This window comes from Rhyacophila brunnea, unplaced genomic scaffold, assembly GCF_057557595.1.
Source record: "Rhyacophila brunnea isolate RB1 unplaced genomic scaffold, BYU_Rbru_1.0 scaffold_17, whole genome shotgun sequence".
NCBI classification, from domain to species: Eukaryota; Metazoa; Arthropoda; class Insecta; order Trichoptera; family Rhyacophilidae; genus Rhyacophila; species Rhyacophila brunnea.
Genome location: NW_028232827.1, coordinates 27,020,665 through 27,046,652, shown reverse-complemented (window position 1 = coordinate 27,046,652; position 25,988 = coordinate 27,020,665). Strand labels below are relative to the sequence as shown.

The 25,988-nt window shown below is 32.4% G+C and overlaps 2 protein-coding genes and 1 non-coding gene across 3 annotated transcripts in view; 1 reads left to right on the top strand and 2 right to left on the bottom strand.

Moving 5' to 3' along the window:
* LOC147073889 (uncharacterized) overlaps positions 1–25,988 on the bottom strand; it is a 670,186-nt gene that overhangs the window by 408,361 nt on the left and 235,837 nt on the right. The gene's annotated exons all lie outside the window — the stretch shown is intronic.
* On the top strand, positions 1,072–15,483 carry LOC147073893 (UDP-glycosyltransferase UGT5-like). Its single transcript, XM_085944315.1, has 6 exons — positions 1,072–1,206; positions 4,093–4,399; positions 4,554–5,155; positions 10,692–10,917; positions 14,192–14,359; positions 14,900–15,483. Exons 2-6 carry the CDS (start codon positions 4,150–4,152, stop codon positions 15,247–15,249), a joined length of 1,596 nt encoding a protein of 531 aa, XP_085800441.1. The 5' UTR covers positions 1,072–1,206; positions 4,093–4,149; the 3' UTR covers positions 15,250–15,483.
* Positions 17,339–17,457, bottom strand: LOC147073892 (5S ribosomal RNA). Its single transcript, XR_015070417.1, has one exon. It is a non-coding gene; the product is annotated as a 5S ribosomal RNA (ribosomal RNA).

Below are 25,988 nucleotides of genomic sequence, written 5' to 3'. Positions count from 1 at the left end.
CAATAATATTGTTGAAATTCTTCTATAACTAAATAACCAAAACGATGAAAAAGAATTGAACAAATACCAACTTTGTAACTGTAACATTAAATTTCAGCTGTTGGTTTTCTCTTTCTAATTTTCCATCGAATAACAGAGACAAACATAGTATGTACCTATACAGAACGCACGCTGCTTTCGTTTCATACATTTCATAAATTGTTGATCTAGACCTGTGATTCCCAACTTTTTTGTTTGGCGGAACGCTTAAAACATTAAACGTTACAAAATTGTAGTAAAATCAATATTGGGAGGGGAAATTACATTATATCATATTATTTGTCTTAATTTATTTACCTGTCTGTAATTCATAAACTGTCTCTCTCTGATGCACGCAAAATTGTAGCAAAACCGTTTGCGTCTTTGTTGCGCGATCACAAGTTGCATCGATCTCATGCACGCTGCACGAATCTATATTAGACACATGTAGAATATGCTGACTGTAAATGGGATAATTATGTGATAGTTAAATAACTTGTTACTTCTTACGTTGTCGAAATATTGATGACAAGGCCCGAGGTTATTTCCCGCTACAAATGCAAGTCCATCATTATCATTAACAAATTTACTGCAACAATGGCAAATTTACTATACGCTTCAAAGAAACCAATAAAACAGTGAATAGTAAGTAAATAATTAGTATAGCACATAATAATATTTTGTGGTGCTGTTCATTACTGATAACTGAATTTATATTTTTTCCCCTTCAATACTATTCGTTGGAACTACAAAAGTTTTATTCTGTAGTAAAACTCATTTAAATTAAATATCTAGCTAAACTTAACATTTTACATGTTTCATTACTTACTATTAACGTTAAACCTCCTTTACTATATTTACAAAAAGATTTGTTGTACGTACTATTTTTCGCAAGCTTTGCAAATTCAAGCAGAACTTCTAACCCCGGTGAGCGGGTTGAGAATCACTGATCCACACAGTATAATCAGACAATTCAGTAATCACAAGATTGTCTCGATGTTCAGTTCGTATAATGAATTGAATGTCACAATATTCTGTTTCTATTATAGAATCCCGTGATAAACATTAAAAAGACCGGTATAATTTGACAACAAAACGATACTAAGTATTATTATATAAAATCATCAGTGAAGTGTTCAGTTTTCAATCACCAATTCTCAGCTATAAAAATAATATAATATTAACCAAGTATATACATTAAACGATTAGTGATTGCTGATTAGAGTTTCGACTACAATTATTAGAGAGAAATTTATAAACATTTTTATATCGAAACACTTGAAAGCATTCTCTCAACGTTTTTAATGTGAATTGATCCTCATGGAAAAATTTATATTCTATACGATGGCTCATTCATAGACCGCCAATATAAATTCAGTTCGGTATTTGTTCCTTTCACATGCAGTTATTTGTGTTATATGCTCTTAAAATACCATAAAATCTCCATTTTCACCTACGTTGGGCATGTGGACCCTTAAACAGCATACAAATAATTCATTACTCATCACTCTTTTTATAACTAATAACGGTACTGTTCGGTTATCAGGAATACAGCGGAAAACACATTTTGAAAATAGCTGATAAACTGGATTATTTGTTAGGTTAACCTAACCAAACCTAACCTAACCTAACCTAACCTAAACTAACTCAAATATACAAATAATCCAGTATATCGGGTATTTTCAAAATGTGTTTTCCGCTGTATTCCTGATAACCGAACAGTACCCTAATAACATCTAAAACAAGTATACATAAAATTGTAATATAACAATATGTAATATGAAAATGTTTTAATTATAAATTCAATTATTTTCCACGGAGTAGGTAAATTTGTATATTACTCTTGAGTGTTTGTTTTTATAATGTTTGAAAAATGATAAGAGCGTTCGTTGTTTTATTAAAACTTGGCAAAGCAAGAAAGATACGAGTCGTTGTCGTGAAGAATCGCCTTTATATAATATATTAATTATAACGTACGTGTTTGCAATTATTATAATACATACTTACGTACAAAAAGTAATTTTATAGTACCTACTTCATATTGTGATTGTGGTCTCTTTTGAGACCAAAAACCAAACCAAAATCTAACACAACCTACTGTACCTCAAACAAAAGTAGGTTGTGTTAAGTTTTAGGTTGTTTTTCAGTAGGTTTTGTTAGATTTTAGTTTGGTTTTTGCTGTCAAAACACCTTAACCACAATACGATAGGAAGAACTAAAAAAATACAAAAAAACTAAATAAATATTATTATTAACGGATACGTAATTATCTGTCATAATATAGTAAGTATAATACATACTTATTTCAAATAATGTCTATCTGACATGATAATATTACCATCATTTAAATAAAATACTTTTACTGTGCATATTTAAAATTACCTACATACTGTTGACTGATAACGTGTTTTAATTAAAGATATAAAGTTGTATCACGATAAATAATTAAAACAGTAATAATTACATTTAAAATTAATATTATATTTTAGAATGCTAATGCTATATGCTGATGCATATTGCTAATGAATATGTATTACAAATAAACCTTTACTATATATTAAACTTAAATATGTGAAAGTAAAGACCAAGAAAATTTTACTATTAAGGTAATATAACCATTTGCTTTGAGTCTTTAAATTGCATATTTCAGTTTAAAACTTTACACTTATTACCCGTATCTATTAAATAAAAATTCAAAACAATATTACATTCACTCAAGAAGGCAATTTCATAAAGTATTAAAATAATAAACGAGTATTCCCAATTAATATAAACCGTTATTGAATTCACCGTAAATGGACGGCAATGTGTAATCAATCATTACATATTAATATATTGAAAATTATTTGAAACACGAAAGAAGAGAATGACTTAGAAGTTGCGGAAAAACAATTAAAGAATTCACATTATCAGTTATTACACAAATAACTGCATGTAAAAGGAACAAATACAGAAATGAATTTATATTGGCGGTCTATGAGCCATCGTATACAATATTAATTCCTTAAACGTTGTAGATAATCCATTTATATAATTTTGAAGCCTTATTATCCTTTATATTTATTTTAAACATTTGATGACTGGATAAAGTATTTTTATTACATAAACTAGTATTCTTTTAAACCTCTCGATCTAATGTTTTAGAATATAATATACATATTTCAGTACGTCCATGTGCAGTGGTGTTAAGATTTTTTAGATTTATTAATTTTTAAACGCATTTACAAAACCATTAGTAAAATTAATGTTAGTGAAATATTTACGATAAAAAATTATATTTTATAATTAGGCATTTTATTATTCAAAAAATGGGCACGATTAACACATTTGAAGATAATTATAATGGTACTGATTATAAGCTATGTTTTTGACCATTGAAATGTGATAAACATCCTACGAATAATGATTGTTTTATAATAGTTATTGACCTTAGATTTTTTTTGAAATACGCCATTTCTATTGGCATTTCCCAGTGGTTAAGCTACAACATACAGCCATAGCCATAAATTGACAAACGATAAATGAAGTAGGAAGTAATATCATGTTAACGCGCGTGTGTGAATATGTACCTCACCGCGTATTTAGAGTATATGCTAAAACAATTCATTAAAAAATTTACATACTATAAGAGAAAACGTAGTTTAAATCTCAGGTTCTCATTTCACTAAAACTAAAAACATTGGCTTTTTATTAAGTAGAGTAGAGTTGGCAGGTTAATAAAGTAATGATAAATACAAATTCAATAATTATTGTATTCTGCAGCTAGGTAAATAGTTTTAAAAGATTGACAGAATAACTCTAGCTGATGCACTTTTGAGACACTAAAGATGTCACTCTAAACAACCCAACATAACTTATTTCTGCCAAATAATCCCTAACGCCTTTTTGGTTTAGAAAAACTAAAATAATAATAGTGTATAGGTATATATATCTAGTAATATTATAAATTTATTTAAAATTTCTAAGCAATAAAAACAGGAATAGTCACATATACACACATACAAGAAGATATTTTATACATATACAATACAAAGTTGTAATCAAGTAATAACATATTTTTTTTACCTATTTTAGGAATCTATCCCTCGGTATGTAAAACAATAATATTAAATTAAATTACTTAGGAGAAAAATGAATTTCAACCATTATTTAAAAAGTGTTTTCATAGTGACGCTCTTATGTTTTATAAATAATGTTTTATCCGCAAGAATTTTGGCTGTACTCCCCGTGTTTATCAAATCTCACACCATCTTCACACAAAGCATTGTGAGGGAGCTGGCGGTGCGAGGACATGATGTAACATTACTGACTCCATTCGAGGAACCAGATCCGCCTCCGACTCTTCGGCAGGTGCTGGCTGACCAGAAGTCATGTTGGGATGGTAATACTAATATCTAATTAAAAGGTAAATTGCGTAATAAAGACACATTCCCAGTCATAAAAAATCTGATGCTTTACAACCAATTCATTAATTAATTGATTAAGACCGGATACGGTTCGGTGAGCCATTAACTTGATTTTTTTTAAATTTACAGATCCATCTGACGAAGAAATGGAATACGAGCAGGAAACGCATCCTTCGTTGTTTGTAGAACACCTATATCGGTGGGAGGATCTATTATGGTTTACAGAAACTGGCCTTAACTCAACTAACATCAAAGATTTCATCCAAAACGACAATTCGCAATACGACCTAATAATAGCCGAAGCATTCCTACAAGAAGCTTTTCTGCTCTTGGCTCACAAGTACAATACCCCAGTTGTCATGCTATCATCTTTTGGAGTTGGCCATTATATAAATAGACAAATGGGAAGCCCCTTGGTGCTAGCAGCAACGCCTTTCGAGTTCTATAATCATTATGGTACTATGAATCTGTGGCAAAGAGTTGCTAATACCGTGTATACATTGAGCGATTTGGTAGGAAGGAAGTATTTCTACCTGCCAAAGCAACAGATTTTGGCTGAGAGACATTTCGGTCACTTGTTGAAGCCTCTTCCAAATGTTGAGGACTTGGAGCGAAACGTTTCTTTGATACTGACCAATAATCATTTCAGTATAGATACTGTACGACCAAATGTTCCTGGTATCGTGGAAGTTGGAGGAGTACATATAAAGAAATTGAAGGAATTGCCAAAAGTGAGTGAATTTCTATTATTTTAATCACCAAATACATATTTCAATAAAACAAAGTAGCTTATTAGTCGTTACTTAACCGATTTTTGGGTAAATAAGAAATAATGCATAATTATTAAAAAAATAAGTGAGAGCTCAATTAATAGTTGAAAACACAAATCATATAAATCATAATAATAAAATATCTACAGATTATCTATGCAAACACCAACAACGAAAATTTGTGTGTATTTCCTGGAATTGAAAACCTTATAGATTACCTATGTAGACAAATCGTGTTACCATTGCTGGTACTGTATTTTTACTAAATTAACCAATGATATTATAGCAAGTGATGGATCTACTATAAATCTATCTTGCTCAGTTTAATGGATCCACAATGCGTTAATTATTTCAGTTCATCAGTGATATAGTAACCATTAAATTGTTAAGAGTTTATATAAATTATTTATATTTTGCCATTTGCACACTTTTACCATCAATTTAAAAAAAAATGTTCACAATAATGATGATGGAACCAAGGCTTCGAACCGTTATTTTTTTTCGTTTCGGTTTAAATAAAATATATATATATCAGTTCGGTTCCAGTTTTCGTTGCGAGAAAATTACGGTTTTTTCGGTTTTCGGTTCAGCTCCGAGTGATTAATTTTTACACCTACGACAACATAAAGTTGGGATTGTTGTTTAATTTAATAAAACGGATTTTTTTGTAGTACTTATTCCACTTATCAATAAATTAGGATCAGTTTCGTCCGCCGAAATCCGTCCGCAGACGAAACTGGTCCTAATTTATTGATTAAAAGTGGAATACGTACTACAAACAAATTGATTTTTATTAAATTAAACAACAATGCAATGCAGTTCCACCATGAATTGACAGTTAACAAAATAAAAGAAAAGAAATAGGGGATTAAGATCATGTTAACGCGCGTGTTTGAACAGTTTTCCGGTTCGGTACCGGTTTTCGTTCCGACAAAAATAACGGTTTTCCGGTTTTCGGTTCAGTTCCGGTTCGAAGCCCTGGATGGAACTGTCATTGTGTTATGGTTTAAGGATGTAGGCACTATTGACGTTATTTCGTTTTAACGTAACTTGACATGCTATTCATCCAGTGCTATGTCAGTACATACAATATAACATAATTTTCATTTATCTCATTGCTTGCCAAGATTGAACATAGTAACATTATCGACACTCTGAGTAGTGTAACGTACTGGAAGCATTATTGATCTTAATTGAAATGCAACGTCTCATTCTGTGACACTATTGATGCTTGCGGCAGTACAATTAGTAATACACACGAAGAGGCGACATGAATCAATTGAAAATAATTAAAGTGTTTGTCAAGATTTATAACCATACTTTAGCGGAAATTTTCGTTATCTACGAAGATCATCATTAAAACAAAAACGATTTATATTTTCATTTTCTTACTTATTATTATTATTTATAACAGGTATGTCCAACTTGTCCAATTCTCCCATTGTCATTATTATTGTATTTATTTTCTTATTACTACATATTATATTAATACAAGCAGTGACGTCCCAAGACAAAATGCCGCACCTAGGCAGCGCCAAAATGCTGCCGCATTTTTTATCATCCTTTCATGGCTCCAATGTCTAAGAAATGTGTGTAGGCGTCACCACTGTGGTGTTCGATGTGTGGGTTATGGTGTTGAGGATGATGATGAAGAAGTCGAAGATGTATACAGGAGCGAGTTTTATTTGCAGCATAACGATCGGTACAATAGTATAAATACAATGACAGTACATTTATTATCTACTGAGATAGTTACGAGCCAGGTACTTAGATTCGAGTGACATTTTGATAAATCATTATTCGTTATTTATACAGTCAAAAGTAATACATAAAATTATATTCCCGTACATAATTATATTGAACGAGTCAGCGGTTTAAATACGAGTAGCTTGTGAATTTTATTTTGTGTCATAATATAACATTATACTATGGGAAAGGAATATTCGACTAATTTTCCATTGCGATACCGTATTTCATATCGCCAATCAATCTGCTGATCCTGCTAAACAGTATACTTGTTTTCCGTTATATGAGTCGCTGAGAAATTATTATTGCGGTCGAATAATTTGATACATTAAAAAAATAGATATTTGATCGCTAATATACTGACAGTTACATGTGTTATATGGGTACATTACTAACAAAATATATACCACTACATCTAATTTAAATGCCATCTCTACTTCAATAGACAATATTGCGAGTCCACGGTTTCAGGTACATTTCAAATTACACCTGACACCTTTCAAAACTTGCGAGTGACTGGCAAAAATATTTGTATAAATTAATTAGGTAAGGTTGTACCTACCTATAATTCAAATATAATTCGCAAAACTACACGTGTCTACACTAACATCTAAACTACACGCTGGTCATCAAGGACGTGACGTCCAAGGATAACGGAAGTAAACTAAACATCGCGAACCCTAAAAAAAATACAGTCTTGTTAAACCTTCATGTTAATTAATACATTTTGTTTCCAATCAGTGAGCTGAATTTTTTAAAGAAAAGATATTTCCATCGATGCTAAGTTAAGGTACTTATTTCTATATGTATCTGATGATTCTCCTCGATTTGTCGCCCTTCGAGTAACTGCCGCCCCCAAGCGACGCTCAATCTGTCTACCCCCACGGGACGTCACTGAACTATTATATCAAACATATTATATTATATCAGTGAGGACAATGGGGCGTTACAAATTAAACAATGCTACTTGTACCTACATACATAATTTTGAAAACCCTTTTGAGAAAATATATTATAACCAATAGCAAAAATATAAAAAAAAAGAAAGTAAGACACCCCGCAGGAATCGAACTTGCATCTCTCGGGTATCGCACTCACGCACATATACCACTATACTAAAGGAGTCATACTTAATTGCGACAAATGTTAACTGATGGCTTTTAATACTTACTGAAGCGCTTAATAAAATTATCCATGTTCAATATTTATTAGAATGTTACATTCTTAAATCTTATGAATTATTCGTTGAATAAAAAAAATACCTAGTAAATTAAAAATGCTACTTGTCTTTCACTATCAAGTTAAAATACTTAATTTTCCATTCATCGTGGAAATTGTATTACGGATTACATTTTATCATAAACGACGACGTCCCGTGGGGTACGCAGGTCATACATAGCATAAGGGCGGCACACAATAAAGAACAATATATACAAATATTACAACTTTGAGAGCAGGGACGGTTTTTAAAGAAGCAGACGATACGGTTGCTTCATTAGAAAGTACATACCTACTATTGATATCTTGCTTTAAAAATAATCAAAGCATTAAAAATTATGATTACATAACTATTGTTGTATTGTACGTTTATAACTTTGCCCTTTTTTGCACATTTTACTTCACTGATACGCCTCTTTCCCTGATTACCTCGCATACAATTAGATCAAATGATATTCACTTGTATTCAGTGACGTCCCGTAGGGGTAGGCAGTTTGAGCATCACTTTGGGGCGGCAGTTACTCGAGGGGCGGCAAATCGAGGAGAATCATTTGGTGTATACCTATATAGAAATAGCTACCTAAAAATTAGTACCTAATAAATATCTTTCCATAAAAAAATCAGCTCACTGGTTGGAAATAAAATGTATTAATTATCATAAAAGGTTTAACAGGATTGAATTTTTTTTTGTCGGGTTCGCGATATCTAGTTTAATTCCGTCGCCCTTCGACGTACATGGTGACCAGAAATGACACGTGAACGGATGATAAAAAATAGTCTATAAAAAATGGGGCGTTACTATGGCGTTGCCCATGGGCGGCATTTTGTCTAGGGACGTCACTGCTTGCATTAATATAATAATATGTAGTAATAAGAAAATAAATAGATATTATCTGTAAAAAATATGTTTTTAGAATATATTCATTATCATTTTCATTCTAAAACCATAGTGAATAGTTATGAAGGATACTAATACATAGTGTTATTTTGATTTATTTTAATTCTCTCTTGGTTGGTAATAATTATTTCAATTATTAGTATTTTCAATTGAAAATAAAATTTCTTTTATGTAGTTAACTGTCAATTCATGGTGGAACTGCATTGTATTGTTGTTTAATTTAATAAAACGCATTTTTTGTAGTAGGTCTTTATTCCACTTTTATACAATAAATTAGGACCGGTTTCGTCCGCCTCAGAGGAACATTTTCAATTATTTCAATTTCATTAGTTGAAAATGTCCCTCTGAGGTGGATGAAACCGGTCCAATTTTATTGATTAAAAGTGAAATTAGTACTACAAAAAAAATGTTTTTTATTAAATTAAACAACAAGAATATAATATATAGTTTGATTGTAAATGAATGTAGTGCATTTACTTTGTACAACGTTTACACCGTGAAATTGAATCACCATGAAATTTGATATCGATCTCAAATATTGCAGCGCATGAAATGAATTATTTTACTAACCGGAGACTAACATTTTTTTTCTAATTTTATGTATATTTTATCAAAATAAGTATGTCAGATTTTTGATATACCTATGTCCTACTTAGTTCAGATCGTCAATTTAATTTTTCCACAAAACGGAGCGATAATCTCAAGGATTTCATGACCAGGAAATGCGCACCGATGTGCTGCGGTCCATTTCGAGACCTAAAATAATCTAAATATCTCAACTAAATTATTTATTAAAAAACACTAAATATCATTGATTTAAATAATTAATCAAGTAATTAATAGTAGAAGAGAGTAAGTTAACTGTAAATAATGTTACCTACCTAAAGACTTATGCGCACAGTTAAAAATGTCACTAACACAATAAAATAAAAATATCATAAATTATTTTAACGGGTTGTTGTGTTAGTTGACGACTGTTTCTGTCACTAACTCCGTCCACACAGCATAAATAAAAGGCAATAATAATGTATTAACTGAATTTATGATGTTGTCAACCCAAGTTAAGTTACTAATAAGGCGTGTACTCACAAAGAAAATAATATGTTAGCAACTTAATAAAAAATGCTGTAGTTGATACGTTATTAATAGTTGTTATTTTCATGACTTTTCACGATTTTCTCAAAGATTGTGGTTATTATAATTTGAATAAACAAGAGCCGGTATGTCATACATAATGAAATTATATATTATTTGGTAGAAAAATTTAAACAATCCAAACAACATCAAACCTTTTTACTTTCATCGTAACAGATATCTGAAAATCCAAAAGACTGAAGGTCCGTTGATATCGATTGGCGGAAAAATCTTAGATAACGTTTTCCCAAACTGTTCTTTATGACTAAATCTACCTCACATGAAAAAATGCATTCACTTTTATTACAATCTGTATGAATTAATTTATTGTAAAGGCCATAAGAATACAATAAATTAATATATTATTATATAGTAATTATTATTTTGTTAATTTAATAAGTAGAAATACGTTTCAAAATTAATAAATTAGTAGCAGTCACAATGTTATAGTACAGTTTGTTACACGCAATATCTATTAAAATATCATTTATTTAATTTTAGGACCTGAAAAAGTTTATGGATGAGGCACCTGAAGGCTTCATTTTCTTCAGTTTTGGCACTATAGTAAAGAGCAGCAGACTTCCGGCAAAGAAGTTATCTGCCATTTTGAAAGTGTTTTCTGAGACAAAGGTCAGAGTGCTGTGGAAATGGGAAAACGATGAAAATCGACCCAAGACGTCTAATAATGTATATTTATCTAAATGGTTACCACAAGCAGAAATATTAGGTAAGGATGACAACCATATAATATATTAAATAGGTGAGAGGCTAGAGAAAACTTTTATTGAATGATATTATTATATTAAATAGAATATTTTTTAAGATATCATACAAAATACAAATATTGACGTAAGTGCTAATAAATGGGAGGTGGAGGACCCATGTTTTAAATTCTCTCTGCTAATGTATATTTATATTTATGAATGCGTGCATGTTTTGTAAATATTTTGATATTATAGCTCTAATCATAATTTACAAAATAATGTTTTCAGTAAACATAAGATAACAACTTCTCTTTAACGTCATTCCATATGCATTCCAGCGCATCTATTTTATACACAAGACTGCTTTCAGCCGCACTTATTGTAACAATTACAAAAAGTTAGCCGCATAAATAGTTAAAACTGTCTAGCTCGTTCTAAAATTTAGCATAGCCAAGAGAGGTGCTGTTAATTTCAATTTTCAATTTATTTATTTGTAACATATTTTGGACATTACAAATTATAAGTTTAAGATGTTCACAACATGACATTTGGAAATAAAGAAATATAAAACAGTATTACATAAAAGAAGAGATAGATCAGTATAGAGATAGATAGTAAATTATTAAACAGTAGAAATGTGTACATACAAAAACATTGTAGTTAAAACATAGTACTTATTGTAACAATTATTACAAGTAGCTAATACTTCGATACAAACCTACCCTAGAAAGCTGCCGTAGTGGCAGAAAGCAGTCTTTTGTATGGAATAGATGCGCTGGTAAGCCTCACGAATTGAAAACATTTTTTTTTCATTAGACAGTAAAACTAAATTTTTTCAATATTATATTATGTTGCACGATATAAGAGATACTTTTGGATTATGCGAATAATAAAGCTACATAATAATAAAATGATCATTGTATAACATGGGAATATGAGTTTTTAATAAGATAGAAGATAGACAAACGTTATTATGGTTTCATATAATAAATATACCAACCTAATTTCAATGTTTTTTGCATCTCTTAATGGCATAGTAATATTAAAAATACAACCTTGTTGCAATACAATCTATATAATCCTTATTTAGTAGTGAGCAGTAGGCAATGGCTGATTTTCATGCCCCCTTAGAATAAAAAATAAATTGAAAACCATATTTTCCAGCTACAAACATACCTAGTACATATAACAACGTATCTCTTTCTTACTATTGACGAAGACAGTGATGATACGAGGGTGGGTCAATAATTCCTTAGAAAAAAGCATTAAAACAGTTTTTATTTTTGTATTTTTTTTTTATTTCTCAACATAATCTCCTTGGAGCTCAATACACTTGGTTAGACGTTTCTCAATTTTTTTTAAACCGTCAGAAAAATAAGTTTTCGGAAGGTCCTCAAAATAAGCATTTGTCCGATCGATGACTTCTTCATTTGAAAAAAAACGTTGTTTTTTTAAGTTTGGGAAAAGGAAAAAGTCACTGGGGGCTAAATCTGGCGAATACGGTGGGTGGTCGACCAATTCGAACTTCAATTCTTCAATTTTAGCCATTGATCGTAAACATGTGTGAACACGGGCATTGTCCTGATGAAAGAGGATTTTTTTCCTGTTTAAATGAGGCCGTTTTTCTTCAATTTTGTTTTTTAGCTGGTCCAATAAAGATGCATAATAATCCCCTGTTATTGTTTTTCCTTTTTCCAAATAGTCAACGAAAATAATTCCACGTGCATCCCAAACTACAGTAGCCATAACCTTACCAGCTGATTTTACGGTTTTCGCCTTCTTTGGACATGGTTCGCCTTTCGCAATCCACTGCTTTGACTGTTCTTTCGTCTCGGGAGTATAGTGGTGTATCCATGTTTCATCTACAGTCACAAAGCGACGAAAAAATTCATCCGGATTGCGTTGCATGAGCGACAACAGGGCTTTAGAGGCCACCACCCTATTGCGTTTATTGTCGACTGTGAGCAAACGCGGCACACATCTTGCAGAAACTTTTTTCATGCCCAATTTGTCATGTAAAATAGAAATGACGCTACCTTTTGAGATCCCTGTAACCTCAATTATCTCACTCAACTTTAATCTTCGGTCACTTAACACCATATCGTGGATTTTATTGATCATTTCTGGTGTAGTCACCTCTACAGGACGTCCTGAGCGTGGTTCATCCTTTGTTGATGTACGACCACATTTAAATTCATTTAACCAGTTATAAATAGTTGCAAGTGAAGGAGCAGATATGCCGTGAACTAAATCCAACTCATTTTTTATTTCCTTTGCTGTTAACCCTTTTATATTAAAATGTTTAATAACAGCTCTAAACTCAATTTTCTCCATTTTCCATTTTTCCATTTTCCACAAGCAAATTTTTTTTTTAAATGTATGAGAAACACACAACAACCCGACCAATCTGATTGAAACTTCGCAGCATACTGAATCGGTAGTGCCGCTGCATGAAAACAAACCGCTTACAGTACTAGTCGCGCCACCTGTCGGCTTTTCTAAGGACTTATTGACCCACCCTCGTACATAAGAATATTATTGGTGGTTTACTTGTTTGTATACAAGCACATCTGCTTAAGTGGTTATAATATTATAGGCCATTTTGTTGTGAGTTGCAGGGGTTTTGTTATTCTTTGGATAATAATTTATAATAAATTTACGCATCTTAAAATTATTTTGGTACGTTTGAATGATTGTACGACTGACTCGAACTGTTTAGAACCTCCCTTTAAACATTCTGAAGATTCACTTGCGTTCATTCATTCAATTCGTCAAAGAAAATAGCCGCTGGCCACGTGTATACATGCATCCATAATTGTTCTAGTGAAGATAAGACATTCATATAAACAATAATTGAATACAGAAAATCTTTGTTATATTTAACATTACAATTATTATTAATAATAATTGTTATCTTAAAATGTATTTCAAAATAATATATAATGTGCATGAGTACGTAACCCGAATGAGTGTGTATTAAACATACATAACTTTATCTATCTACTGACAACATCCCGAAAAAATGTCATTACGTACCTATATTGTTATTCACTTTGTTTTACAATAAAATGGAATGTTACATATTTACTAAGTTACTTCTTAGGTAGGTAAATCATGCTCATTGCTTAGATATTGAATTTAGTTAGTTTGAAAAGAATACAGCATTCATACCAACCTTACTGAAAAAATATAAGAACACACAAGGGTATATATTATTTCTAAAACGTGGCATTACAAATTTAGCGCACGAAAGCGTGTAGGAAATACTTAATAATATTTTTTTTACGTTTTTTCCAGCTCATCCAAAAATTAAAGCCTTCATAACGCACGGAGGATTATTGGGAGCACAAGAGGCTATTTACTACGGTGTCCCAATTGTCGGCGTACCCTTCTACGGAGATCAATTCCTCAACGTGGCAAAGGCGGCAAAACTTGGCTACGGCGTGGAAGTGTCATACATAGATCCAGTGACGTCCCGTGGGGGTAGGCAGATTCAGCATCGCTTGGGGGCGGCAGTTACTCGAAGGGCGGCAAATCGAGAAGAATAAGTAGTTATATATAGAAATAGGTATCTAAACTTAGTAATAACGGAAATATCTATCCATTAAAAAAATTACCTCACTGGTTGGAAAAAAAATGTATTGATTAACATAAAAGGTTTAACAGGACTGTAATTTTTTTGTCGGGTTTGCGATGTCTGGTTATATTGTCCTTGGACGTAGCGTTCTTGATGACCAGCAATGACACAATATAGAAATTTGCGAATTAGATTTGAATAAGTAGATACAATATATTATTATTATCGTAGTTCGTAGTTCCATTTTTGACCGTTCTTCAGGTAAGTTTGTAGGACTACATATATTTTGATAGTGATGTATCCACACAACATATTTCTTTGATATTGGTGTCATGGAAGGAGGATAAAAAATACTGTTTAAAAAATGGGGCCGCATTTTGGCGCTGCCTAGGGGCGGCATTTTGTCTAGGGACGTCACTGCATAGATCTCTCAGAGATAACTTTCAAAAAGGCACTAGACAAAGTTCTTGGCGACCCAAGCTACCGACTGAAAGCAAAAGATGTCTCCAAAAGATTTAGAGATAAACCCAACACGCCGATGGAGACGGCCATGTTTTGGATCGAATACGTGATAAGGCACAGTGGCGCCACACATATGAGATCTCCGATACTCGATCTGCGCTGGTACGAATATCTTTTGATAGATGTAGCAGTGGTGCTTATTTTTATTGTGAGCGCTGTCGGTATTACAGCATACGCTTTCATCATGGTAATTTGTAAGCTGCTGTTTTATAGGAAACCCGGGAAATTTAAAAACAATAAAAATAAATATAATTAAATTTGGTAATAATTATTAATAATAATGTACCTACTGCATACTTTTTGTTATTACTCATAAACATTTAGGTATAGTAGGTAAATAGGTAACAAAAATGCGACGTACAATTAAATTTTAAATCTACCGTTTGAATTAATAATAGTCTCATAGATTTTTTCAATTATTTACAAAAACTTACTTCATTTACAAAACTTTCAAATAATATGTACAATAATAAATTATACTTACTATGAATTTTAGGTATTCTTTTTAATAATATAAAAGTATGCCTTTCTGCCTTTATGCTTCCTACCTACGTATTGTTTTATATAAATAATGTTGTACTGTGATAAGAAATTGAATAAATTATCTCAATTTTATAATTTGATTAAGCTAGCGTATTTTTTTTAATAAAATTAATTTTGTATAAATTAATATCCGCAAATAATTATCGTCCAGTTAAAAATGCATATACCAAAAAATGAAGCGAAAAAAATATCATAGGTACCTACATTTTTTGTCTGGTAAGTAATGAAAACGAAATAGATGTATACCATAATGGATGTAACACTTCGTCTCTTCGAAGCAATACTGAAGACACGGTTTGCAATTAATATTCTAATCTGGCAAATAATATGCAGCTTCAGATTTCACATTTTTTCTAAAACTATATATTAGAGAATTTTCATGGTATATTTTTTCTTGAATTTGGATTCAAACCTTTCTGCTTACATAATACGACTGTTATGTCTACTTGTTACAATGTTAAATTTAAAAACTAATGGGTACACGATGATATAGAAATAATGTTTATTTCTGAGTTAGCGGTCCACGAAATATTTCTGCTAGTTTTTCCGGCCCGAAGGTGTAAAAAGATTGGGAAAAAACTGTTTAAACAGCATAACAGCTATTATTATATAATCCTTATTATTTTACATACCTAATAATAATTACTCTGACCACTGCAGAAACATATATTTTATTTGAATGAGGAACGAAACCGCATCCATGGGATTCCTTTCTGTGCTGGTTCACCGAAATGTTTAGATACACATATATCATTATATATGTAGGTATGAGATACCTGGGATGCCTGAATTATATTGAGTACTTACCTCTATTATTATATTGTTTTAGTGACGTTATAAGAAGCTTCTTTGATAATATACATATGACAGAAATATAATCCTACACAAAAGCGTTTGTGTGTATTTTTACATTTATCTAGAGAGTTTGTTATGCAAATTTCATTGTTTACTCAATTAAAACAGATGAAACAGTATGCAAATTAAATGACTGTACTTTCCTTGTTTATTAGAACATTTAACTAAGAAAATTTTCATCGGATTTTATAATTTAATTCTTTGAAGATGATTTTATTAATTAATTTATTTAATATTTCGAGCGGAAAAACAGAATCTTTTTTATAATAATTTGACCGGATTATCGAGTTTGGAAAGTACCTAGTAAGATTAATTTATTATTGTTACACTGTTTAGTGATAATTACTTATTATGGTTTTTAAATTCCATAACTGAAATTTCTAACAAGTAAAATGTTGCCCAACATGAAATAACTTTACTGTCTGATAACAATATAATAATAAAAAGTTATAACAGCATATAAATACACTAGACATCTTACAGTAAATGGCATTAATAGATAATTCCGGTATAACTAAGTCGCATAACTGGGTATACATATTATATACTCATATTATTCTACTAAGGGTGAGATTGAATGCTATGTATTTATTTTTCTTTGAAAATGCGATATTTTTAAACCAGTCGCTTTCTTTAGATTATTTTTTTTAGTTGACGGGCATACCTATTAATATTTTAGTTATCAAAAATTATAAATAACAATGTGATCATCACATACAAGTATTTTCGGACAAGAAATTTAATCTAATCTCACAATTATTATTGAATTTAAAAAACGTAATTTTATGGTACCTACCTATGTCATTAATTGAAAATAAATACATAAGATATTTATATTATAGGACTGTTTATGATAAAATCAAAGCTGAGCTAAGTTACAAAATATCGACTCTATCGGAGTATGTTGTATAAGGTAGGCATAATTTTCCGGAAAATGCAAAAAGGAAAGCCAACGGCACGCGGTGTTCCCAAGCGGTCACCCATCCAAGTACTATCCGCGCCCAATGTTGCTTAACTTCGGTGATCGGACGAGAACCGGTGCTTTCAACATGGTATGGTCGTTGGCGAATAAAGTTAATTTATTTTTGTTTATAAATAGTTATTTATAATAATATATTTTTTTTTATTAAACGACGTAGGTTATTTTTTATAGCATATCGCATGTCACTTGCCGAAACGCATGTTTTATCTCTGGTTCATATGGCACAAAATGGCCGGAGAACACCGGAGCGCCGTTCCGGTTCATGAAATCCCCAAAATTATCGCTCCGTCTCTGGAAAAATGAACTTGATCACCTGACCATTTAACACTTATTTTTATAAAATAGGTATACATAAAATTGACAACTTGACCGCTACGGCTTGTAACGTTTTCCATTTCGAGCACTGCCGGTTCATGATGTTGAAACAATCCGTGGAGGGAAAGCGTGAATGATATTCTTGTTCCCAAAGTGACTGGCTAGCTAGGCTATAAGAGTTGCCTAGAGTCATAACTCACACATTTTCCAAATATCGAGTTATGAGATAATCGCATAAAACCACCAGAGCACTGTTTTTTGTAGTTAGAAGAAAAGTATTGAACCCCCTTGAATAATAATGAGTGAGTGAGTCGATTTTCATTATTTTTTAATATATACATATAATATTCCTAAGCTTAGGCTGCAGACACACAGCGCACTGTGAGAAATAGTTAGAAAGGCCTTGAGGACAGAAATCACATTATTCATTGAAAAATTTAAGTTATGACACGAACAGTCAACTTTGTCAATGATTTTCACGTAATTTAAAGTAACTTTGATACCCAAATATTTTTATTTATACTTATATATTTTAATGCCTTTAAAATTGCAGTATGTGAGTAATAACTAGGCGACTCATAAGGACTATAACAATATTATTCACACGCTCGTAATTTTCATATTAGAGGGAATATAAAATTCATCAATTCTGTGAGTGCTATTTCATTCTCTCACTCACTCACTCACTGATTCAATCGCTCATTCATTCATTTATCCATTCGTTCGTTCATTCGTTCACTCACTCATTCTAACCCACCCCCTCTTTGACTCACTCATTCATTCATTCATCCATTCATTCGTTCGTTCATTCAATCACTCATTCGCTCACCCACTCTCTCGCTCACTCACTCATTATTTCATTTACTCACTAACTCACCCACTCATTTATTCACTCACTCACTCACCCATTCTCTCATTCATTCATTCTCTCCTTCGTTCACTCACTCACTCACTCACTTACTCACATTCATTCATTCACTCGTTCATTCGCTCTTCTGTTCATTCAATCACTCATACATTGTTTCATTCATTTCATTTATTCTTTCGTTCGTTCACTCATTCATGTATTTATTTGTTTATTTATTTATTTATGTTGAGTCACATTTGTAGGAGAAAGTTCTTATATAGCATAATATGACATAATTATAGTATGTACTGATAGAACTATTGACTGAGGTAGATAGTATGATAAGATTGCTCGCATAATCAAACTAGCATTTGGACATTAGTATCGTCAAAATTGATCTCTCTGATAGATGTCGCTAAGCTGATGAAATGTCAGTGAGCTGGATATATTGGTCGGAAACAAATTCAGTCATACAGACCACGAGTCGCCTTAAAATAAAATTCATAGAATTTCGTGGATATACCTACATGCATCATAGAGCTAGGGATCGAGAAACTGAGGGAGGATTTCAACCAGCGGTGTATAGACACCGGCTGTGAATGATGACCATGACATAATCTTAGCAATATAACAATACATTTGTATTCACTGGGTCGAATTGCGAAGAACGGGATTAATTGTTTTTTTTCGCAATGGTAGCAAAATAATAAAAAATATATTCTAGCAAGAACGTGCATTTTAGACATGACTAGAAAAATGCAAGTAACTAGGTCATTTTAATGACAATATTTTTGTTTTGTTCCAGTTCTTGTGACCTGGATTTTATTTTGATATTATAATTAGATTACATAAATGAAAACAACAATGAATAATATTTTGTCGTACAATTTTAATTACCTGTTTTAATATAGATTAATAAGATTATTATGAAAAAAATAAAATTAGACTTAGTTTTTGAAAAGCGAATGAAATAAGAAAGCTTTTAAGCCAACATAAATCATTGAATCGACAGCTGATAGAAACGATTATAGTTTAAGAACAAAATAAATAAAAATAAATTAAGATACATACATTTAAATTTATTTACATTTATTATTCATACATTAACACTTTACATTATTTATTGCGTTAGTGTAAGGTCGCTGATTTAAAATTAGTAAAAATAAATATAGTACATATTATGTGATAGATTGTATTACACCAGAAACATCAGGGAACACAAATACCTAACGGGTGTGGAGTAACAGGTGACCGATCTCGAGTGTGGAAGAAAATGGGATAAACTTATACACGTGTCAAGAATACGTCATTCTAAGCTTGTCCTTCGTTCTGACAACTGCAGACAGCTCTCGGTTTACGCACTGATGCTCATTCAATATTGAATTATTTGAAGGTTGCAACACACACTACAGCACATCTATAATGTAGGTTTCATTTTCGTAGGTGTTCTCACAGATTCAAAACCCTGATTCAAAATTAAGTGTATTGGTGTATTTTTTTTCGACCATGTCTGATCCTAATAAAATCATAATATGGGCCTCTACAGAGTAGGTAGAGGTTTGGATTAACAGATTTTGGTTTTTTTTTTTACGAGAAATGGATGTCAGCCACTTGCTCAACTTTTAGGTCCATACCTTGACTCACACACAAATTAAAAAACAATATGTGTACTTACTAGACCCAGGATTCGAACCTGGGACTCACGGCGTTATACCTAGATCGAAATTCTATTTATAAATCTGTTCTGTGAAATACTTACTAGAAAAAAAAACAAATATGTTTTCTCAATGGCAATTAATTCATCGAATTATGGACGTTGTATTTACCAAAACTCATTTTTTCTAATACTTACCTACTTACTTAATTATTATATTAACACAATCGACCGAGGCTAGGTACCTACTTGATGGAATTTGAATTTAAAATATAAAGTACACATATTGTTTTTAAATTTGTGTGTGAGTCAGAGTATGGACCTAATAGGTTGAGCAAATGGCTGACATCCATTTCTCGTAAAATCTGTTAATACAAACCTCTACTCTGTGGAGGCCCATATGATCCTATTAGGATCGGACATGGACGAAAAAAAAATCCAATACAGTACCCAGTACTATTGTTTATTTATTTATTTAAGAAAACAAAACATTGTGGACATATCAAATCTAAATTCAAGACGTACACAACATGAGATCTACAATAATACCCTCAGAAGAGAGAAAAGAATATAGAAAATAATGACGATTTATACACCTATTGAATGTACCTATTATCACTTTAGTGCGTGTGTCGATACCTAATTATCGATTAGTTAGAGGTTTTTACAAACATTTCAACAATTTATTCATAATTTGTTCGTTTTGATTTTTATTTTGTATACTAATTGATCCTTTACTTAGTATGTATGTAATAAGGTTTACTTAGGTACAGTATTGTCATACTTTATTATTATAAGCGATGAATTAACTAGGTATATTCGCTGTAAACATTTTCCAACGCTACATACTATTTAAAACAAATCTTAGAACAATCACAGATGCCCAATGGTTTGTACGCAATACCACTCTTCACAGAGTATTGAACGTAAGGCATAAAGCCCATTGACGCAGCGAGTGCGGCGCTCGCGCAAAATTTCTACAAGTGGCGCGTAAATCATCGAAAATACAACGTAATCAAATACGCCAGCGCACACTGGACTTGACGATGCCTTGCGCCCCGCCTGCCGCATGAGTCACCGTTTTTCGCTTCTCGGCGATACGATTTAATGAAAATACAAAGAAGTCCATTCATTGAACACGGCTACCAAAATCACGCTGCTCGAGGCGTCGTCGATCGATGGGCGAGAAGCAATTATTTAATAACAGAGATCTCTTTGTTTAATTTTATTTAATTTTATGGTTGAATAATGTCGTCGTAAATATTAATTACAAGCCCCGAAATAATATAATATTTTTATTGCTTTGTTATGAGAGACGCTGTAATAATAATTATTTTGTGCTGCCTGGGCCGCTTATTACATAGGTAAAGGGTAATGCGCGGCAAGAGACGTGTGATTATGGTTATGAATAAACGCTTCATACACCGACTTTGCCCGCTCGACGCGTTCTATGGGCACTATCGCTAAAAGCCATCTACGAGCACATCTGGAAACTTTCTAAAAAATACTACAGTTCCATGACAGCATACTTCCCCAGACTCAAACCTGTCGATCAAAGATCTAAACAATTACGGTCGACCCATCCCCACCGAATTTTTGAGACCACGAGCAATATTGTTGAGTCTATATTTTTTCCCTACAGTGGGAGACAAAAGAGAAGCCACTCAGATCTCTCTCCATCTGCATAGTTATAAAAAATAAAATATTTTGCGGTGCCGGAGAAGTAGAAACCACTGTATAAATTTTTCCCCGTTCTTTTTTTTTCTTCCTTCAGACGCACCGCGAAGGACAATGTGTTCTTCGTTAATATGTATACTAACGCGAGTACTACACAATATGACGAGGATAAAAGGCTGTTTGGCGTTGGTGCCTCATACTATACCCATGGCCCCCACATCCTTAAACGGGCTCCCCGGCCAGGATCATTGGCGGCCCCCTATCTATCGCTAAGTTTAATGGCATGTGTGACGCACAACAGAAGTATTTTCAAAATTGTGTTAGAGGTAAAAGTAAGGGGCCTTCAGTTGTTTTTAGGGATTTTATGTAGTTTTAATACATCTACTTGTCAAGTATCAACACAAAACAATCAAATTGCATCTAACACCTCATTTTATGAAAAATTTCCTCTTGTGAAATAGCGCCACAGGCGACTTTTTTACCTACTATTAGAGCAAATTTGTGATGTGTGTTTATCTTAAATATTTGATCGACCCGCCACGCCAGGCCCCCCCCTGAGCCCGGGCCCCTAGGCTAGAGCCCTGATAGTCCCCCCCCTTGTGGGGGCCATGAGTATACCTATACATAATTGAATTTATATTCGTTGTCAGTGTGTTATTTACCATTTGTAAGTGTACATAATGCCTGAAGATGCCGAAAAAAAACGATTCAAATTAAATTGTAAGTACAAAACTTAAATCCAGTAGAATTTTAGTTACCTAAGTATTGTGTTAAATTAATATATACCTATTATATTAAATAAGGAAAGTAGGTACCATTTATTTTTAAATCGTCTCTATCATTCATTCATATTAATAAAAAACAGTTTAATATGATTATTAAGGAATGTAAGACGTGGCATATCCGACAAATAAATAAAAGCAGTCGAATCTTTTTGTTAGCCTAAACTCAGTAAGTAAGTATACAATTTACGATGTAAACTATAAAACATCTATATTCCTATTTCCGATATTCGTAATTATATTGTCACAACATAATATTTATTATTTAGATATGTATAAATATCATAAGAATAATAATTAAGATTTATATTAAGATCTCAAAAATATAATGACAACATCGATCTGCCGTAGACTGAATTATTTTATGGAAAACGCAATGTTAAAATTATTGTAATTTCAGTCTATTTCGCATATCAAAATTTACCAAAATAACTCGCAGTGACTATTTTGACATACTAAAAATACCAACCAATATCATTCTCTCTGGTTTGGTTTTAAAATATGTTCTAATCTATTTACTTGTCAGTCAATAATAGTTTTTTATACTATTAAAACAAAACAATTTCTTGTCTGACATATTTTATACAGTCAAAATAATAAATTAAAATTCTACAATGATATTACTGTCACCACAAATTACAAATTTTACTAAACAATTTCTCATTTTGATCTATCGTAATTGACACATTTTTACTATTGCAGTAAATAATTTAATACTGTTCCGACAAAGATTCACGCCTCTAGCAACTACAGCCACAGTAATATATAAAAAAAATCTAATTTTTTAATGCCGATGGCCAAAAACCCAGACATCATATTATTATTGCCTTGATGTTCATTCATGTCAGAGAAGCGAATGAAAAAGAACATCATAACCAACACCATTTCAACATTGTATTGTATCTATTTTAATCTTGGTTCAAAATCCATATGAAATTTTATTTATATCTGATATATTATGTAACTGCAGGGCGATGGCCAACTTGGAGGTGTGTTGGCCAAATGTCGTGTGTTCAACGCGGGTGTGCTACCTGCGCTCCTGTGCCATGTAACGTGGCATCTTACCAAACTTGAAAGGTCTCGACTTGGGATACATTGGTGCACTACGTTATAAAGCAGACAAAAACCCCTCGGTGATTAAAGTAGTCATGAAAAGGCGCTTCAAGTGGCTGGAACATATTGTGTTCTGGGTGCCGCCAGAGAGTATGATGCTCCGTACCCTTGTGCCACAACCCCAAGAGTTCCATCGTCGTGACCGACCCTCTCTCACGCTGCATCGGTGCTACAAAGCAATCTACGTGCCGCAAGTCACAGCCGGTCAGATACACGACCGTAAGATTGCTCTATGCCCCAATTCCGGGACGTAATAATATGTAACTATAAGAAATATGGATGCATAGCCATATTGGGAAGTCCTCGTCATCAGAAATGATGAATACTAAAGCCGAGGATTACATTCAGTTGTAAATTATTAGCAGGTAGTTAATAATAATTAAACCTAGGGGAAAAGGCCAGTGGGTAAGCCACGCACACGATGGGATGATAACATCACAAAAGATGCCAACCAGCTACTAAAAATCAGAAACTGGAAAAGACGTGCGGAGGACCGTTCCGGCTGGAGGAGGCCAGGGCTCGACTTGAGCTGTAGCGCCATCGAAGAAGAAGAAGTTAATAATTATAGGTATATACCAGTAGCTAAGGTTGGAGGTAGGCTGTTAAGATCCGGCATAAATAGTGCACACAAAACTTTGTCAGTCATATGTATTTGTGTTCATTAAAATAAGACTACAATTTTATTTATAGATAGCGTTGGATAATTTTTTAAATTCAATTATCAATTAAACTCTGTGAAAACCAAGGAATAATACGTAATAGTCAACAAATACTCGTCTACCTATAAAATATCAAAAACTTTGCAATCAATTCACAGATAACTTTGGATACAATAATAATATTTTTATCTATTATAGTTTGGTTTTGGCAGGGTTAAATGAATTTAAAAAAAAATTAACCATAATAATATGTATTCTTAATCCAACGAAACCAAATAAGTATGAATGAAAAGGTGTGCATAATTTTGTCGTATCACACAAAGTATACCCAAACTATTATAGCTTGGTTTAGGCAGGGTTTAATTGATTTTTAAAACTAACCAACACCATCTATATGTATTTTTTCCCCATATTCACCCGCCATGTATATGCAGTCGCGGTTTGTGCTCGGCCGCCATCCATGACGCTATAAACGTCAGAATGAAAATATTTTAGTGCCATACTTCCTTGTCCCGAAGCGATGTTGCACGGGACTGATGTAGCAACCATGCACCTTAGTGCTTAAAGAAATAGTTTTATAAAATAAAAAGAATCTTGACTTGCTCTGCTATCATTTATCTTTAAGACATGAAGTGTCCTCTATACCCGTGTACTGAAACTCTGCCGAAACAGAAGAGTCAGGAGTTGAAAGTAATGAATCTAAGGAGGATCGGAATTATTCCGTCCTCCATATTATGACGCAGCAAATTTTTCGAAAATTATTGTAGTATTGGTTCAATAAAAACAAATACACGTGACTGACATAGTTTTATATCCAATATTTATGTCAGATCTAACAGCCTACCTCCACCCTTCGCCACTGGTATACCAAAATATACATATTACTATTCTGATAAATTAATAAATTAATTATAAGACATTCCCTTAATGGAAGACAGAAGAAGTAAAGCGACTTGCATGGTGTATGACGTGTGACATACATAATGCGGGAAGATTACACAATATTATACCAATCTGGAAGGAAGCAGACGAGACTAACAATTTGCAAGGAAGTAGATGTCGCAAAACTTACTGATAAAATGATAACGATCTAGTCATTAGGCGAATGGATTAGCACTGAGCGAAAACATTAGAACCGAAACAATGTAATGTAGTAGAGGAGGTCTTCCTCCAATACTAAATCGATAGCTGATTATATTATGTACTTTAAACTTTTAACTTCCGGTAAATTTCCATCAGACACAGAGCCGCAAAACGAGGTTTGAATGTGAGAACATAGTTCATTTAATAAAACAAAAGTTACTACGTGGTTACTATATTTTTATTTATGCGAGAAGTAAACACTTAACATTGATACAGAACAGCGGTGATCGGGATAAAACCTTGGAATTCCGGAAGAAAATAATGGCGGCATTTTTACATGGTCACAATGTCATTCACGATCACATTGTTACTAACTTCTTGGGATAAGTAAAATACGTTTATCCTGGTCAGATAATTGCCCCCATTATAGTTTTCAACCAAAACTTGTCATTTATTGGTGAAAATATAATATTTGAAATGATAAC

Coding starts and splice junctions, on each gene's coding strand:
- LOC147073893 (XM_085944315.1), top strand. CDS start 4,150: ATGAATTTCAACCATTATTTAAAAAGTGTTTTCATAGTGACGCTCTTA. Junction 4,400..4,553: donor CCAGAAGTCATGTTGGGATG/GTAATACTAATA, acceptor TTAAATTTACAG/ATCCATCTGACGAAGAAATG. Junction 10,918..14,191: donor ACCACAAGCAGAAATATTAG/GTAAGGATGACA, acceptor CGTTTTTTCCAG/CTCATCCAAAAATTAAAGCC.